General features: G+C 40.3%; 1 protein-coding gene across 2 annotated transcripts in view; it reads left to right on the forward strand.

The window, feature by feature from the left end:
• Positions 1 to 18734, forward strand: part of cenps (centromere protein S) — a 71043-nt gene that overhangs the window by 16536 nt on the left and 35773 nt on the right. For both annotated transcript variants that reach the window (XR_010016113.1, XM_063033361.1), the window contains exons 3-4: positions 10150 to 10183; positions 13529 to 13595. Coding sequence is in view for 1 of the 2 variants with exons in the window: in XM_063033361.1 (XP_062889431.1) it covers positions 10150 to 10183; positions 13529 to 13595 (101 nt within the window). In the remaining variant the exon portion in view is untranslated. The remainder of the gene's footprint in view (positions 1 to 10149; positions 10184 to 13528; positions 13596 to 18734) is intronic.

Genomic DNA, 18734 nt, shown 5'->3' on the forward strand with positions numbered 1-18734 from the left:
ACAGGTACTATTTCATTTCTGTAAACTCCTGATTTGTAAGGTTAAATTTACTCATACAAGCTAAACAAAGCTATAATTATCATTTACATTTTTGTAGTCATTTCGGTTTCAAAGATTAATCACAGCTATAAGGATTTCTACATTGGAAGCTGATTAATCAATTCAGTAACACCAAAAAAATTATTTTACAGAAAGTGAAGTTTACAAGCTGACCACTCATAGCATTTCAGGAAGTGATAAAATCTTATATTTCAGTAATGAGATCATATCTTTTTCCTTGTTGGACTTGGATTTAATTTGATGGAGAAAATAACTATGAGAGTTTTCAAAAGCAGAATTGAAAATTTGTTTTTTGGGTTAACTTCCTGATGGTGTTCCTTATATGGTGCTTTTCAAGTTCAAGTTCAGCTTTATTATTATTCATCCTTACTTGTATACAGCTAAGTGAAACAGTGATCCTCCAGGACCAAGGTACAAGCCACAGTACACATACAGCATCATAAACAGCATATGAAATAATATTAAGAGATAATATTCTGTACTCCCTTTTCACCTAATACTGCGTTCCTGTACATGGTTTTAACTCCATAATCAAGTTCACAGACACCACGGTGGGTTGGCCCGATCAGAGGGGATGACAAGACGGCCTACAGTGACGAGGTCCAGCACCTGGACGCGTGGTGTGCCAACAACAACCTGGCCTTTAACACCCAGAAGACCAAGGAGATCATTGTAGACTTCAGGCATGCTAGGAGCCACACTCATGTCCCCATCTACATCAACGGAGCTGTAGTGGAGTGTGTATCAAGCTTCAAATTCCTTGGTGTCCACATTTCTGAGGATCTCACCTGGTCCCTGAACTCCTCCATCCTGATCAAAAAGGCACAACAGTGCCTTTATTTCCTGCGGAGCATCAAGAAAGCTCACCTCTGTCCCAGGATACTGATGGACTTTTACCGCTGTACACTCACCAACTGCATCTCAGTGTGGTATGACAATTGTCCCGTATCAGACCGCAAAGCACTCCAGTGTGTGGTGAAAACTGCCCAGCGGATTATCGGCACCCAATTTCCCACCATTGAGAACATCTACCATAAACGCTGCCTGGGCAGGGCAAAAAGCATTATCGAGGACTTTTTACTCTCCTCCCATCCGGTAGGCGCTACAGGAGCTTCTGCTCCCGCACCAGCAGGCTTCTTCCCTGAGGCTGTGACCCTGCTGAACCTCACATCACAGCGCTAAGCGGTATTGCACCCATATTGTACTGTCTCAGTACTTTTATATCTGTGTGCTGTAGCACTTTTTATTCACAGTTATTTTGTAAATAACACGATTCTTTGCATTTCTGGTTAGATGCTAACTGCATTTCATTGGCTTTGTATCTGTACTCGGCACAATGACAATAACGTTGAATCTAATCTAATCTAGATGTACAGGTTGAGATAAAGTGTTTATATATATCGTATAGTTAAATATACAACAGTATAATGCTATTGGCACTGTCATAAATAATGTGTACTGGGTGGTAGCAGGGTGTTCAGAAGTCTCACTGCCCAGGGGAAGAAGCTGTTAACCAACATAACAGTCCTTGTTCTTATACTGTGGTGCTCTCTGCCTGGCAGTTAGGAGGTCAAAGTGATTGTAAAATAAGTTTATTAATAAAACAGTTATGTAGCAATTCTAGAAAAAATGGATGCAGTGGGAGAATGGGATGAGCTGATGATGTTAGATCACATTAAGGTAGATATGAAATATGGCCTTATATGAAAGATGTCTCAGGCAGGACAGTATGAAAAATACAGTGTTAGGGCCAAGGATATCTGCCAGGTGGGACTGCAGAGGTGATAGTATGGGAACTGTAATAGGAGAGTAAGCTCTTCAATATTTGTCATATTGCAGTTTTCTTCATGACTTAAGTCAAATTTTAATTATTTTTCAACTTTTCAAATTGCTCCAAGGACATGTGAGTTATTAATGTTTTGGCTTCACACCAATATCTACTTCTGCCCTCAGCAAATGAGCCATTTAAATTTTCTTCTATAAAGTATCACTTGCTTAAAGGAGTAAAAGCAAATAATGAAAGTTTCAAATTTCAATTGCAGAATCTTACTTCCTTTGCTAAGTGCAATTTCTTCTTTGTGTTAACTGAGAATCTTGCAACGATTCTTGAACTGTTATTCAGTTTGGGGAATTATGAGAAAAAACAGTTTAGTGCATTTTCAAAAACCCACCTGGTATTAAACTCAACCCAAGTGAATGTAAGAATCCTATGTGTAAACGGATGCCTGACCTGCTGAGTTCATCCACCATCTTGTGTGTGTGTGTGTGTGGTTCTGGATATCCAGTATCTGCGGAATCTCTTGTGTTTACAAACATTTTCTTGCTTTGCACCTATTACTAAGGTGTTATATTTGAACATACATGACAATGTGTATTGAGAGAGTGTCTATATCCTATGGATCTTCAAAGACATTGTAGCTTCAATGTCATAGATAAAAGTAAAGCAGAGAATGGGTGATGTGTTTTTTTAACATTAAGTTTACTGGCATTTCTTTATGAGTTCAAATGAACCAGAATCAGGTTTAATATCATTAATATGTCGTGAAATCTGTTGTTTTGTAGCAGAATAACAGTCCAATATATAATTAAAAAAAGTATAAATTGCAGGAAAAGTATATATAAAAATAAATAAGTGGTGCAAAATGAAGGGGAGAAGAAAAATAGTGAAGTCGTGAATATAGATTCAATGTCTGTTCAGAAATCTAATGGGGGAGGAGAAGAAGCTGTTCCTAAAATGTTGAGTGTGTGTCTGTAGGCTCCTCTACCTCCTCTTTCATGGTAGCAATGAGAAGAGAGTTTGTCTGGAGTGATGGGAGTCCTTAATGATGGTTGCCACCTTTTTGAAGCATTGCCTTTTGAAGATGTCCTTGATGCTGGGGAGGCTAATGCCCAGGACGGAGCTGACTGAATTTGCAACTTTCTGCTGCTTTTTCCGATCCTGTGCAGTGGCCTCTCCGTATCAGATGGTGATGCAACCAGTTAGAATGCTGTGCAGAAAAATGACAGATATGGTTTTTTTTGCATCAGTCTTCACTCTGGATAACACTGCATATATTCCAAAGGCTACGAGTGGACTAATTTCAAATAACATTGAGGATCTTGTAAAAATCCCAATTACAAGGGATAAAGAATTAGAGAAGTTCATGGGTCGAAAGGGGATAAACAGCCAAGACCAAGTGGCCTGCTAGAAGTCTTACTGCAGAGACAACAAATCCAGTGGTTGTAATTTTTCAAAACTCTCTAAATTCTGAGAGGGTACTAGAAAACTGGAAAGCAGCCTGTGGTGACTCCCATGTTCAGAAAAAAGACAAAGGTGGGGACTATTGGTTTAACATCAGTTGTTGGTAAGATGCTAGAGTCAATAAGGAAGAAACTAGTTATTTAGGGAAGCTCGGTATAATTAAACCTAGTCAACATGCTTATTTGCTCAAATTCTTTGAAAACTTGACAGGTAGAATTGATGTACAGGAACCAGAGAGATTCACCTGATTAATTCCTGGGGTGAGAGGGTTGTCCTAGAAAAAGAGTCAGGTTTGGTTTGGTCTGTTTTCTTTACAATTTAAAGGAATTTGGTGGTGGGGGGGAGGTGACCTTATTCAAACATATAAGGTCCTAAGGTGATGACATGTTTTCACTATTGGGAAAGTCACAAGCACCACTAAAATTATTTAAAACCGAAGTGCAGAGAAATCTGCTTCCTCAGGGGTAATGAATCTTTGAACTGCTATTCCCAGGTCTGGGGGCCAGATCGTTAGATCTGTTTGTGGTGCAAATGGGTGAAAATTTAACAGGTCAAGGAGTTGATGGTTATGGGGAACTGGAACAGAAAGGAGTCGAGGCCAGCATCTTGAATGGTGGAGTAGATTTGAGTTCAAGTTCAAAGTAAAATTTATTATCAAAGTACCATAAGACCATAAACCATAACACAAACCGTAACACATAGGAACAGGATTAGGCTATTTGGCCCATCGAGTCCACTCTGCCATTCAATCATGGCTGATCTTTTTTCCCCTCCTCAGCCCCACTTTCCGGCCTTCTCCCCGTAACTTTTGATGCCATGACCAGTCAAGAACCTATCAAGCTCTGCCTTAAATACACCCAATGACCTGGGCTCCAAAGCTACCTGTGATAATAAATTCCACAAATTCACCACCCTCTATCTACAGAAATTTCACTGCATCTCTGTTTTAGAGTCTGTGTCCTCTTGTCCTGGACTCCCCCACCTCCTCCAGAGTAGATGCGGAAACATCCTTTCCATATCTACCCTGTCTAGGCCTTTCAACATTTGAAAGGTTTCAATGAGATCCCCCCTCATTCTTCTAAATTCCAGTGAGTACAGACTCATAGCTATCAAATGTTCCTCATATGATAACCCTTTCATATCTGGAATCATCCTTGTGAACCTTCACTGAATCCTCTCCAGTGCCAGCACATCTTTTCTTAGGTGAGGAGCCCAAAACTGTTCACAGTACTCAAGGTGAGGCCTCACCAGTATCTTCTAAAGCCTCAGCGTCACATTCCTGCTCTTGTAATTCTGGATCTCTTGAAATGAATTGCATTTGTCTTCCTCATTGCTGATTCTACCTGCAAATTAACCTTCAGGATATTCTGCACAAGGACTCCCAAGTACCTTTGCATCTCATATTTTTGGATTTTCTCCCCATTTAGAAAATATTCTGCACATTTATCTCTGACATATATTTCTACTACCAAAGTGCGTGACCTTGCATTTTCCAACAATGTATTTCATTTACCACTCTCTTGCCCATTCTCCTATCTAAGTCCTTCTGCTGCCTACCTGTTTCCTCAACACTACCTGCCCCTCCATCAATCTTTGTATCATCTGCAAACTTGGCAACAAAGCCATCTATTCCATCATCTAAATCATTGATATACAGTATGAAAAGAAGTGGTCCCAAAACTAACCCTTAAGGAACACCACTAGTCCTTGGCAGCCAACCAGAAAAGGATAACCTTATTCCCATTTGCTGCCTTCTACCAATCAGCCAATGCTCTAACCATGCCAGTAACTTTCCTGTAATACGATGGACTCTTAACTTGGTAAGCAGCTTCATGTGTGACACCTTGTCAAAGACCTTCTGAAAGTTACTGGCATATCTGCTCTCATGTCGCTTTTATTTCTTACATATTTGAAAAAGATTTTACTATCCACTTTGATATTGTTTGCGAGCTTGCTTTCGTATTTCATCTTTTCCCTCCTAATGATTGTTTCAGTTGCTCTCTGTAGGTTTTTAAATGCTTCCCAATCCTCTGTCTTCTGCTAATTTTTGCATTGTTGTAGGCCTTCTCTTTTGCTTTTACATTAACTTTGACTTCTCTTGTCAGCCACATTTGTATTATTTTGCCATTTGAGTATTTCTTTTTGGAATACATCTATCCTGCAACTTCCTCATTTTCCCCAGAAACTTTCACCGTTTCTGTTTTGCTGTCATCCCTGGCAGTATCTCCTTCCAAGTTACTTTAACCAACTCCTCTCTCATACTTCTGTAATTTCCTTTACTCCACTGAAATACTCAGACTTTACTTTTTCCTTATCAAATTTCAAGTTGAACTCAATCATATTGTAATCACTAACTCCTGAGGGTTCTTTTACCTTAAGCTCCATAATCATCTCGGGTTCATTTCATAACACCCAATCCAGTATAGCTGATCCCCAAGTAAGCTCAATGACAAACTGCTCTAAAAAGCCATCTCTTGAGATCCATTACCAACCTGATTTTCCCAATTGATCTGCATGTTGAAATCTCCCATGACTATCATAACATTGCCCTTTTGACACACCTTTTCTGTTTCCTGTTGTAAGTTGTGGTTCACATCCCAGCTACTGTTGGGAGGCCTGTATGTAATTGCGATCAGGGTACTTTTACCCTTGCAGTTTCTTAACTCAACCCACAAAGATTCCACATCTTTTTATCCTATGTCATATATTCCCACTGATTAGATGCCATTCTTTACCAGCAGAGCCACAGCACCCCTCTGCCTACCTTCCTAACCCTCCGATACAACGTGTAACGTTGGACATATGGTCTTATGGTCTATTCTGCTCCCAACTACAACCATGCGTAATAGTGCAACAAGGTCATCCATCTTATGTCTTATACTTCATGCATTGAGATATAACACTTTGAGTACTGCATTTTCTACCCTTTTTGATTCTGCATCCTTAATGCACTGATCCTTACCCTGCTATCTGCAATTATGTCCTATTATCTGTCTGCCCTTCACGACAGTCTGACTGCACGCTATCTTTGCTTTTTTATTGTCCATCCTGAGTCCCTTCACTCTGGTTACCACACCCCCCTGCCAAATGAGTTTAAACTCTCCCCAACAACTCTTCAACAAACCTGCCCACAAGAATATTGGTCCCCCTCAGTTTCTGATGCAACCCATCACTTTTGAACAGGTCCTACCTCCCCCCGAAGAGATGCCAATGATCCAAGAACCTGAAGCCCTGCCCCTGCACCATCTTCTCGGCCACACATTAATTTGCCAAATCGTCCTGTTTCTACCCTCACTGGCGCCTGACACAGGCAGCAATCCAGAAGTTACTACCTGGGAGATCCTGCTTCTCAGCTTTCTATCTAGCTGTCTAAATTTTCCTTTCAGGACCTCTGCTTTTTCTTCCTATGTCATTGGTACTAATATTTATCAAGACATCCGGCTGCTGTCCCTCCCTCTCCAAAACGTTGTGGACGTAATCCAAGACATCCCTGACCCTGGTCCAAGCATCTTGAATGGTGGAGTAGATTTGAGTTCAAGTTCAAAGTAAAATTTATAATCAAAGTACATAGTGTATATCACAAACAAGGAAGGAGAAGATGGTGACGTGACGCAGTGCGCAGCCGCTCCAGAATGATATTTGTATTTGTTAAGTAGGGTACCGTGCACAATTCTGATTTGATGGAGACAGACGTGAGAAGCATAGAGGAACATCTGGAAAAACTTCTGAAATGCCCGCTTTGCTGCCGGTGCTACTGTGCGATTGAGAATCTCCGGAGGGGGCGGCCCCAAATCCTCGGCTTTGCCTGTTGCTGGTGGCCAGGGCCAGGGTCGAAGCGCTCGGCTGAGATGGTGCTCGGTGCTCGGTGTCGGAGGGCTGGTCGGAGGCTTGAAGTTTTCGGATGGACTCAAGAGTTGACTGTGGTCGGGTGCTTCCAGGGTGCTGCATCGGCAAGTTTCAGGGAGGTTCATGGCAGGGAGAGTTTTTCTTCCTTCTACCGTCTGCGTGAGATGATGGGACTTGCGAGAGACTTTGAGGCTTTTTTTTACTGTGCCCATGGTCTGTTCTTTACCAAATTACGGTATTGCTTTGCACTGTTGTAACTATATGTTATAATTATGTGGTTTTTGTCAGTTTTAGTCTTAGTCTGTCCTGTGTTTCTGTGATATCACACTGGAGGAACAATGTATCATTCCTTAATGCATGCATTACTAAATGACAATAAAAGATGACTGCGTGTCCTCATAATCTCATCTAATCTAATCTGCAGATGCTGGAAATCAAAGCTATACACACAAAATGCTAGAGGAACTCAGCAGGCCTGATGAAGAGTCTCTGCCCGAAATGTTGACTGTTTTCTCGTTTTCATAATTGCTGCCTGGCCTGCAATTATGTCTGCTATACAGTATGCACCTTGAGATTTGTTTTCTTGCAGGCACTCAGTGCAGCAGAGTAGAGAAATACACACAAAGACTGACTAACAACTAGTGTGCAAAAAAAGACAAATTCTGCAAGTAATAAATAAATCTGGGAGAGAATTGATGGCCCTACACATGTTATTTTCCTGTGTATATTGCCCTTGTTACGTACCCCGTAACTGGGTTGCTAAACTAGCAGAAATGGACCACTTAATTGGAGTCTGGATTACTGGAACTACGAAAGTTTTATTAAAGAAATAAGTAACACAGTACTCTAATAGTAAGGATGTAAATGCAACAGGTTAGCAATGAATAAACACACATGTACACAGAACTAGGATAATAGGATCAGTCAAGCTCTATCGCAGTCTAGGGGTAAAATGATCAGTCTCAAGTGACACAGTTCAGTACAGTTTCCATTCGCAGTAATCGCTGTTGTGCCGTTGAGGAGAGAGAGACAGCGAATGCTGATATTCAAATCAGATTCGACAGACCTTTGATATTCCTCGCAGTTAGCTTTCGGCGCGAGTCCTTTTTAATGTCTTCTGAGGTCACCGACTGTGACCCCTCCGTTCCAGATACAATCGTTCTTCTGCGGTGAAGCCGGCACCCAGGCAAGGGCAGACACACACACCAGGTTCCGATCGTACCTTCTCACCCTGTGCATCTATGGCTGGTCCCGCGACCAGACCTCCAAAACTCCCACCAACTTGTGGGGGCACACCGCTTTTCCAGGGTCTCGTTATCTCGTGGTGTCATGGTGTGTGCTTGCCTTAGCGAACTTGTTCTTTTTATCCCCCTGCTGGGGTATCTCCTATCCATCAAACTTCAAACAGTTCAGGTTCAAAGCAACCAGTCTAAACAATACTCGGAACTGTGTCTCTTTCCGTTAATCTCTCTCGTCTCTCTCTGGTTAGTATTTTGAATGTTTCCCCCATTTGTCTCTCTCTTATCTCTCTTATCAGCATCAATCTTCTGATAACTTGGAATTTTGTCACACCCTGAATAGCCTGACACTTTTTTTTCCTGATCACTGAAGAAGTTAGTGGATATTACCATTCAATGCATCCTGCTTGTGTTTTATCCTGTCCCAGCTCTTTGTCCTTGGTACACTGTTTTCCTATGATTTCATTAAAAAATAGATTATAATCATGAATGTTTCATGAACTCTTCAATTGGTTCAAATTGTAATATTCTTTATCATAGAGTCATGGAAAAATAGAGCACAAATCAGACCCTTCAGCCGATCTATCCACGCTGAACCATTTAAGCCTCCTACTCCCATTGATCTGCATCCAGACCATAGCCCTCCATACTCCTACCATCCATGTACTGATCAAAGCTTATCTTAACCGTTGAAATAGGGCTGGCATGCACCATTTCTGCTGGCAGCTCGTTCCACACTTTCACAATCCTCTGAGTGAAGAAGTTTCCCCTCATGTATGGTAGATCATTTGTGTGAAAAATATTGAGCTCTAAGAAGCATACTGCATTCAATTGGCATAAAGGAGATATTTAAAATATCAGTAGTTAGAAAAAGAAAAGGAAATGGTAAATTGGGCAGGAAGAGAACTTGTAAGAAATTACAAATAAACTTTTCTCAGGCTTCCAGCTGAGTACAGGTGTTGATATAACCAATTATAATCTTCAGGGATTAAGCAGATGACAGAGTTTGTCATCGAAAAGTTGGCTGGAAGCTTGAGGAGAGTTTATTCATCATATACGTCGGGAAAGCACTAGATCCTTTTTATAAGAAATTAGTTTTTCAAAAACACACAATAACTTGTTTAATGGCTGCCTGATAATTTAGTGCTTGTGTTGCCTTGTGTCAAACAGTACCACAGATGACAGGAGAGACCGGCCAGTTCCGATAAAAATTGATAGTTCAGCAAACAACAGGAATTCTGCAGATGCTGGAAATTCAAGCAACACACATAAAAGTTGCTGGTGAACGCAGCAGACCAGGCAGCATCTCTAGGAAGAAGTGCAGTCGATGTTTCATTTGCTTTTGTCAGTCGGGGAGTGACTGAGGACTTCCTCTGGACATTATTTTAAAGACTGGGGGAAAAGGAATAATTAATACTAAAACCAGAGGACTATAAGACATGGGAGCAGAATTTGGCTATTCAGCCCATTGAGTGCTCTGTCATTTGATCATGGCTGATCCTTTTCTCTCTCAATCCCATTCTCCTGTATAACCTTTCAAGACCTAACTAATCAAGAACCTATCAATGTCTGCCATGAATTCATCCAATGACCTGGCCTTCACAGCTGAGAGTGGAAATGAATTTTACAGATTCATCACCCACTGGCTAAAGAAATTCCTCCTCATCTCTGTGTTATGTATTGTGTGGCATGCACAGCACAGAAACATTTAAATTTGTACTACAAGATCTAATGTTGCTTGTTTTCACTTTTACTGTTTTTCAGAGAATTTTGCCAAAGACCTTGAACGATTTGCAAAGTAAGTAATGCTGGTTTAATGAAATATGGTTTATAGTGTTCTGCATTAATTTGTATTTAACCAAGATGCTCACAATATTGGTAAACAGCAGAGATAAGCAAAATAAACAAGAGGTATTCTCTACAGTTAGCACCGTAACCTTGTTATTATTCCTTTCTGACCTTGGGTTTCCCTTATAATGTGTTAAAGCTTAACGTCACAGAAAATAACACTCACAACACGCTGGAGGAACTCAGCAGGTCAGGTAGCATCCGTGGAAACGATCAGTCAATGTTTCCGGCCGGAACTCTTACGGTCTGAAACGTTGACTGATCATTTCCACGGATGTTGCCTGACCTTCTGAGTTCCTCCAGCATGTTGTGAGTGTTGCTTTGATCCTAGCATCTGCGGAGTATTTTGTGTTTACGTCACAGAAAGTAGCCATTCATCCATTTAGCTCAAACCTGCCCTGAGGGAGCATTACTCACGTTCCCCCTTTCCTATTTCCCTATACCCCTGCAATTTATTCTTACATGCTCAACAGCTCCCCCTTTTTTTGCTGTTACTTTACAGTGAGAGGTAATTTACAATAGCTGGTTCACCTATCAGCATGTCTTTGCGATATGAGAGGAGATGGGAGTGCTCGGAGGAAACCCACAGAAAGAATGTGCTGACTTCAGACAGATAGCACCTGATATCAGGGTTGAACCTAAATTCCTGGAGCTCTGAGAGGCAAAGCTACCAACAATAATTAGTTTCAGCTGAACTCCCAGAAAGGTGTAATTCTTTTATCAGATGGCAATTATTTTTCATTTTCTCTTCCCTCAAGATTTCCAATGTTGCAATAGTAACTGGTCAGGCTACCCAAAGCACTGAACTAGTGTCAGTCATATAATTCTGTATATTCTATCAAATTGACTGGTAGGGTAAATGAACCAACATTCATTGCTAGATCAACATTCAGAGCATTCAACTCAGTTGACTCCATTGTGCAAGCCATGTTGTTCACATGCTGAATACCAGGTTTCAGAATCAGCACTGTCTCAGGTGGACAGAGGAAAAGATCCAGAGATGTCCTTGAAGTCTCTTTGGGGGAAAAAAAGACAACATCTCTGTAGACGGCTGGAAAATCCCGAGCTATGATTACCCAAGCTGGAAAAGAATCACTTGGGCATAACAGAACGTGGAAGGGGTAGGTGGCAGGGGTGCACTTTAGTGTAGTCTGGGGTGACGCATGTTTTATATTTTTTTTGGAACACTCTGCCATGGCGCACTCTTGCTCGCGCTCTCTCTCGCTCTCGCTTGCTCTCACTCTCTCTCATGGTCGCTCTCGCACTTTCTTTTGCTTTCTCTTGCTCGCTTTCAAAAAAATTGATTTCCGTGATATTGTGTATAATTTGCGGGCATCAGGGAGCCACTATTAATATGTGAGAGACTCCCGGAACTTCCAGGAGAGGTAGGATGTCTGTAATTGTCACTTCATATCTGCTTCCACCATTGGCCCTGGCAGTGTGTTCCTGGGACTACCACTCCCTGTGGGGAAAAAAATTGCCGTGCCAATGTCTTTTAGATATTCTCCCTCTCACCTTAAACATCTGTAGAAAGCTCAGCAACAAGAAAATTAGAAGAAAAGTATTTCACCCTCAATCTAGACTAGGGTCTGCTTGAGAAGAGTAAATTGGATCAAAAGAAAATCTTGCAGTCTCCTGGGAATGAACAAGCTTTTCATTAAGTAAAAGGCTTTAATCATAGGATTAAAATTTAATTTAATGTTGTATGTTTAAATGTAAATCCCAACATAGTAATCTTCTACTAGTAGGAAGGGGAGAGTAAGATAATTTCTATCAGTGATTCACAGTTAAAGACTGTGTTTCTAATTATTATCATGTGCAAAAAAAATTGCAAGAGGAATTAAAGCAACTATTCTTCCTTTTTCTTTATGTTTAGTCAAGCCAGCTTAAGACTTGTTGCAGAGTATCCAAATACATTAATCATTGAAGAAACCGCTTCATTTTATTTTAAAAGCGACACATTGGTAGCTTGTCAACTTCTAATTTTAATGCATCATGGGACTTCATCAGTACTTCTGTTACTAATAGTATTTTTATTGCTGCTACCACAGCAGGTGTAGATTGTTACTATCCTATATTATAAAATTAATTTATATAACATACTTAATGTTCTGAATTGCTATTATATATGTAGGCTAAGAGAGTAACTATTTTTCATAAGAAGAAACAAAAATAAATTTACTATTGAGTCTCATTGATTGAGCCGGCTGGTGGCGTAGTGGCGTCAGTGCCGGACTTCGGGACGAAAGGTCCCGAGTTCGAATCCAGTGGCTCCCCTGCACACTTTCCATCCGTGCTGAGTTGATAGCTGGTGATCTCTTTGGAAACTCACCCGGTAGAAGGCAACTTGCCTTGTACGTGGTTCTCCACTACTTGCCTCACCCGGCAGAAGGCAACTTGCCTCGTACGCGGTTCCCCACTACGTCAGAGAGGCATGGAGGGAAATCGTCCACTAACTGGAGAAACTCTGGATGCGACAATCCTTTCCTTATTGATTAATTGAGAAATAACGCTTGGAACAATATGAATCCTTCTTGTATCTTGTATTGGACGTGGCATGGTTAGCATAACGCTATTACAGCACCAGCAATCTGGATTCAATTCCCGTCACTGTCTAAGGAGTTTGTGTTTTCTCTCCATGGCTGTGTGGGTTTCGTCTGGGTGCTCCAGTTTCCTCTCACATTCTAAAGATGTACGGGTTAGTTGGTTAATTGGTCACATGGGCGAAATTGAGCTCTTTGTGTGATTCCATAACAACTAGAACCATTGGAACACACAGCACCTTGTAGCATTTCTTCTGAAAAACATCTGTGAGCAGCGCAGCACCTAGTAGTGTAGTTAAACCTGGATAATGTATTTGAAGCAAAATGTGAGACATATCATAAATTTGGTGATGCAATTCCAAGTGTTTTCTCCCTGAAAGATACACACTCGTTTTAATTTCAAGATTTAATGTAGAACTGATGGAAGTTAACTTTAATATCTTCTTCCACGATCTAATTGTAAATTCTTTTAGTATATTTTCTTTTCTTGCTGGCGGTTTGATGTTTATTTTTAGAAGCTTTTTGTATGACGCATGGCTCCGGGGTTGTACACCTAACGGGTTCTCTTTTTTTCTCTCACTTTTCTGCTCAGTAGGTTTTTTTTTGTTATCACAAAATTTTGTTTTCAATCTTTAAGATGATGGTGTTTTTTGAGGCATTATAAGTGTTGTTACTTCGATGTAGTCATGTTATTTTTCCTATATATACAATAAAAAGATTTGAAAAGAAAGAACTTTAATATCTTCCTACAGGCATGGCAAGAGGACCACCATTAATACTGATGATGTGAAACTGCTAGCAAGAAGGAGCAAAGCACTGGTGAAGATTCACCTTTCTTTATATATTTACAATGACTATTGTAATTGTGTTAAAACTTTATCTTCACCATTAAAAAGTGTTGTTAATGGGATGTCCTTTAAATGACAGAATATCAGAACAGCTTAAGATCACAAACAGGTCTTGCTCTGAATTTATTTAATATCTTGAGATAAAAATTCCGAGGTAGAATGGAATGGACATAAATGTGGTTAGGTTAAGTTCCTGGAATTCCATTAAAGTTCGACTTAGTAAATTTCACTGGAGCTGTTTCTGAAGCTCTCAGCAGGACTGAAGCACCAATGAAGAACAGTTAATCATCCGTGCAAGGTATACTTAAAATCAGAGGCATTGATTCTTGCTGGCATTTATTGCTGATGTTGTCTATCCAACTATTCTAAAGAAGGTCTGCCGTATGGCTTTATATTATCCTGGCCAAACATCTGTATATAACAAACTGGACATCCAACCATGTATTTCCAACTGGAATAGGCAATAGGAAATTTGAGGTTTCTTTTAGACCATGGAATAGTACAGTACAGGAACAGGCCCTTCGGCCCACAATATTGGGTTGAACCGATTAGAAATCAAGTGGCCATCTAAACTAATCCCTCATGCCTACACAATGTCCATATTCCTCTATTTCCCTCACAGTCATGTGCCTACCCTTTCTTTCTAGTTGTGGTCTCAAATCAATTCATGCACCCATCTATAGTTACAAGAAAAAGTTTGTGAACCCTTTGCACTTACCTGGTTTTTGGCATTAATTACTCATAAAATGTGGTCTGATCTTCATCTAAGTCACAATAATAGTCAAACACACAATATTGTCTATTAGTACACCACAATGAGTACACCATTTAAACAATCACAGTCTAGCTTCACAAAATTATGCCTTCTACAAAAGCTATTTGGATTCACGTGTTTCAATCAATGAAATGAAATTGGAGGTGTGCGTTGTAGAAGTGCCCTGCCCTATAAAAAGAACACACAGAGTCAGGTTACTGACACAGCCTGCTCTTCTCAAGAAAGGTCAGTGTATGTGCACCATGCCTCGATCAAAGCAACTTTCAAAGGACCTGAGAAGAATTGTAGAGATGCTTGAAGCCGGAAAAGGCTACCAAACCATTTCTAAAGACCTGAGTGTTCATCAGTCCCAGTCCATAGTAAGAGAAATTGTCTACAAATGGAGGAAGTTTAGTGCTGTTGCTTCTCTCCCTTGGAGTGAGTGTCCTGCAAAGATCGTACCAAGAGCACAATGTACAATGCTGAAGGAGGTTAAAAAGAACCCAAGGGCAACAGCAAAAGTCCTGCAGAAATCTCTAGAATTTGCTTAAGTTTCTGTTCATGTGCCCACCATAAGAAAAATACTGATCAAGAATGGTGTTTGTGGAAGACACCAAAGAGGAAACCACTGCTCTCCAAAAAAAAAAATTGCTTCATTTCTCAAATTTGCAAAAGACCACCTGAGTGTTCCACAATGCTTCTGGGACAATGTTCTGTGGACAGATAAGACAAGAGTTGAACTTTTTGGCAGAAATGCGCACCACTATGTTTGGAAGAAAAGGGCACTGCTCACTAATACCAAAACCTCATTCCAACTATGAAGCATGGTGGACGGAGTATCATGGTTTGGGCTGCTTTGCTGTCTCTGGGCCTGGATAGATTGCAATCATTGCAGGAACAATGAATTCAAAATTGTATCAGGGCATTTTACAGGAGAATGTCAGGGTAGCGGTCCGTCACCTGAAGCTTAGTAGAAGTTGGATGATGCAGCAAGACAATGATCTGAAACATGAGCAAACCAACAATAGAATGGCATAAAATGAAGAAAATTTGTGTTTTGGAATGGCTAAGTCAGAGTCCAGACCTTCAACCAATTGAGATGCTGTGGCACGACCTGGAGAGGGCTGTTCATGCAAGGTATCACATAAATATTGATGAACTGAAGCAGTTTTGTAAGGAGCAATAGTCTAAAATTCCTCCTTACCATTGTGTAAGTCTGATCAGCAGCTACAGGAAACATTTAGTGGCGATTATTGCTGTAAAGGAAGTTCTACCAATTATTAAATACAAGGGTTCACATACTAATCCAGCCTGGATTGTGAATGATTAAACTGTTTTCACTAAAGATCATGAAAAGTACAGTTGTTCGTGTATTATTAGTTTAGGCAGATTGTGTTTATCTATTGTGACCTAGATGAAGATCAGACCACACTTTATGAGTAATTAATGCAGAAAAGGGCTCACAAACATACTTTTGCAACTGTACACAATTACTGAGTTCACCACAAAACAATGGAGCTTCTGTTCTGAATAGTTTAGTAAAATACTACACAGTGCTTCTATTTTATTGTAGTGGAGGGTGATAAGTGCTTAATTAGTAAGGGCATCAAAAGTTATGGGAAGAGGGCAGAAGAAAGGAGTTCAGAGGGATAATAAATTAGCCATGATAGAATGACAGAACAGATTTGATGGGCTGATTTGCCCAATTCTGCTCCTATGTCTTATGGCAGGGATTTCTAACAATTTTGTGTCATGGACCAATACCATTAAGCAAGGGGTTTGTGGATCCCAGGTTGTGAACCCCTGTTTTATTTTCTTTATTAACTAATCAGACACACCTGTAGTTCTTCAGTCAACTTTAAGTTATACAAGTTGGTATCTCTTGTGATTATTTTTGAGGTCACCTGTGTAATTTTCGTTTTAGTGTCAGCTGAGGAATTCAAATGTTATAATTGGGTTTCCTTACTCTGGAGTCAAAGTTTTAAATCTTAATCTAAATGATTAAGATCTTTAATGCACTATTAAATTTCTTTTTCACTTTTCCTCTTTCAATGCCTGGTGTCTTCCCATATCGCTTACATTTACCTCTGTAGCAGATCTGTCAGATCATGGCCTAGCTCAGCGTAGTGTGTTTTTGAGAATACAACAATCTTGCATTCAGTTAGCAAGGTCCACCACTAAAAACAGTAATGTATGCATGATGCAAGACTGAACACACTTCACATCCTCCACGATAGTGCTACCAAAACAGTAATTTACAATGCACTCCTGCTCGTGTTAAGATGCTTTAAGTGATATTCATGTGTCACTTTTGCGTAATGCTTTTATTGGGTACTAGACAACCGGGTGACCCGTTGGGGCAACCCTTTGAGAGAAAGATAGTGCAGTCTGATGTGACCAGAATGAACATTAAATTTCCCTGAATGCTATTGCTATCGCTTTGCTTTGGAAATTAAAGAAGAAAAACTCAGTTTATTAAAGAAGAAAGACGCATAGCAAGACCAATATAGCTCCTCCTTGTTTAACAAAGGACACTTTTGATGACAACATTTCTGGTTGATTTGCCACCCTTCAAGAATACGTTTTCATTTCTTTTAACCCCGACTTAAAGCCAGATACAGCTGACCATGCTGGAATACTGGTTTCTCCAGAAAAATCAGCACATAGTTTGGCCTTGCGTCTTATGTATAGTCATAGCAAAGCATGACTGTATCGGGAAGTGGCTCAGCTGAAGAGGGACATCTTCCCCTTCTGATAACTGAAAGTAATTCTTGGGATCATGACAATGTCATCTTTGAACGCACCAATGTTTATCTTTGCTACGGTGAGATTGTCGTGCAGTTCTTCCAACATCATTTGCATTCCATTGCAAAGCCTTTGTGGATCCAAGTTTCTCACTGAAATGATGGGAGATCCCCTCTTCAATTCCAGTTTACGTGGTGACAGTCCAGAAAGTTTGACCGAATCAAGGAATTCTGTTGGAAAGTGAGTGGCGTTAGCTCCTTCACTTACGGCATTGAAGGAACAGTATTCTTTCATGATTCCAGGGAAGTGTCTAATGAATGTAAAGTTTATTTTTCACATCATTTCATTGAGAGGAACCAAGATAGAATTCCTCGAGAACAGTTCTGCTGGATTGTCGAATGCTGGGTAGATGAAATCAATACATTCTTTCATAGCTTTTGCTGGCAGAATTATATCTTCAGGTAATTTGATTTCATTGTTTTCATTTTTCTCAGTCTTGTCTTCTCCAACATCCAATAAGAACTCAGAATATCGTCCTTCTCCCTCACTTAATCGCATGTTTCTCTTCAATTGAAACTCGATGAAGCTTCTCCATAAGTAGGATTTTTTTATGCATGAATTCTCCACATTAGCATCATTTCCTCGTTTCAAACTTCTACAAGCTGATGGAAATTGCCACAGCAAATGGTTAAAATACCCCCGAAGGCCTCATTCTTGCTGCACAAATCATGAAGAGTCCAGTCCACGGGTTCAAAGCTCTCCCTCCTAATCATGGGGCACTCATTCCAGACAATAAGCCTCATATTTCGGAGTAAATTTGCAGTATTGGTGTTTTTATCGATGTTACAAAGGGCACCTTCATTGACTTTGAGGGGTATCTTGAATCTTGAATGCACTGTCCTACCACCAGGCATCAATGTTGCTGCAATACCGGATGATGCTACAGCAATAGCAACACCTCCATCTCCCCTAACTTTAGCGAGGATCAAGTTGATGATAAATGTCTTGCCTGTTCCTTCTGGTGTATCAATGAAAATCATTGAAGAGAGATTCCTTTCCAAGCAGTCACACACATATTCACATACTTCTCTTAGCTCATTATTCAATAGGGACGCCTGCTGTTTGTCTGTGTTGTATTGCAGTTCACGCAAAAATTCCAGATTGCCAGCACTTTGAGTAATTGTACCGTTTCTTGGTATCGGCAAGTTATATTCTTCAAGTGTTTTGCCCAAGTTCTCAAGTTTCTCGTGGAAATACAGAAGAGCTTGTCTATGACGCCTCTCATCGATCATGATATTAGGATCATTGATAGTTCTCCTCTCCATTTGTAAGAAATCTTTAGACATTGCATTCTTGAACCGGTTCCATAATTGCTGTGGATTGTTGATTTCAGTGTTTGTTAGCAAGACGACAAACAAATCTCTCATTGTTCTGGGCATTCTTGTTCTCTCTGCCTCTTCCGTAGTTTGCTGCCAATGATCGTCAGCTTGCAACAATCCTCTCTCTCTGCAGACGTCTTTGAATGATAGAAGGATATCTCCATCATGTGTTTTCAATGAATCAAAAGCCCCTTTATGTGATGAAGAAGTCTCAAATAGTAGAGGTCACCAC

This window comes from Mobula hypostoma, chromosome 25, assembly GCF_963921235.1.
Source record: "Mobula hypostoma chromosome 25, sMobHyp1.1, whole genome shotgun sequence".
Taxonomy (NCBI): domain Eukaryota; kingdom Metazoa; phylum Chordata; class Chondrichthyes; order Myliobatiformes; family Myliobatidae; genus Mobula; species Mobula hypostoma.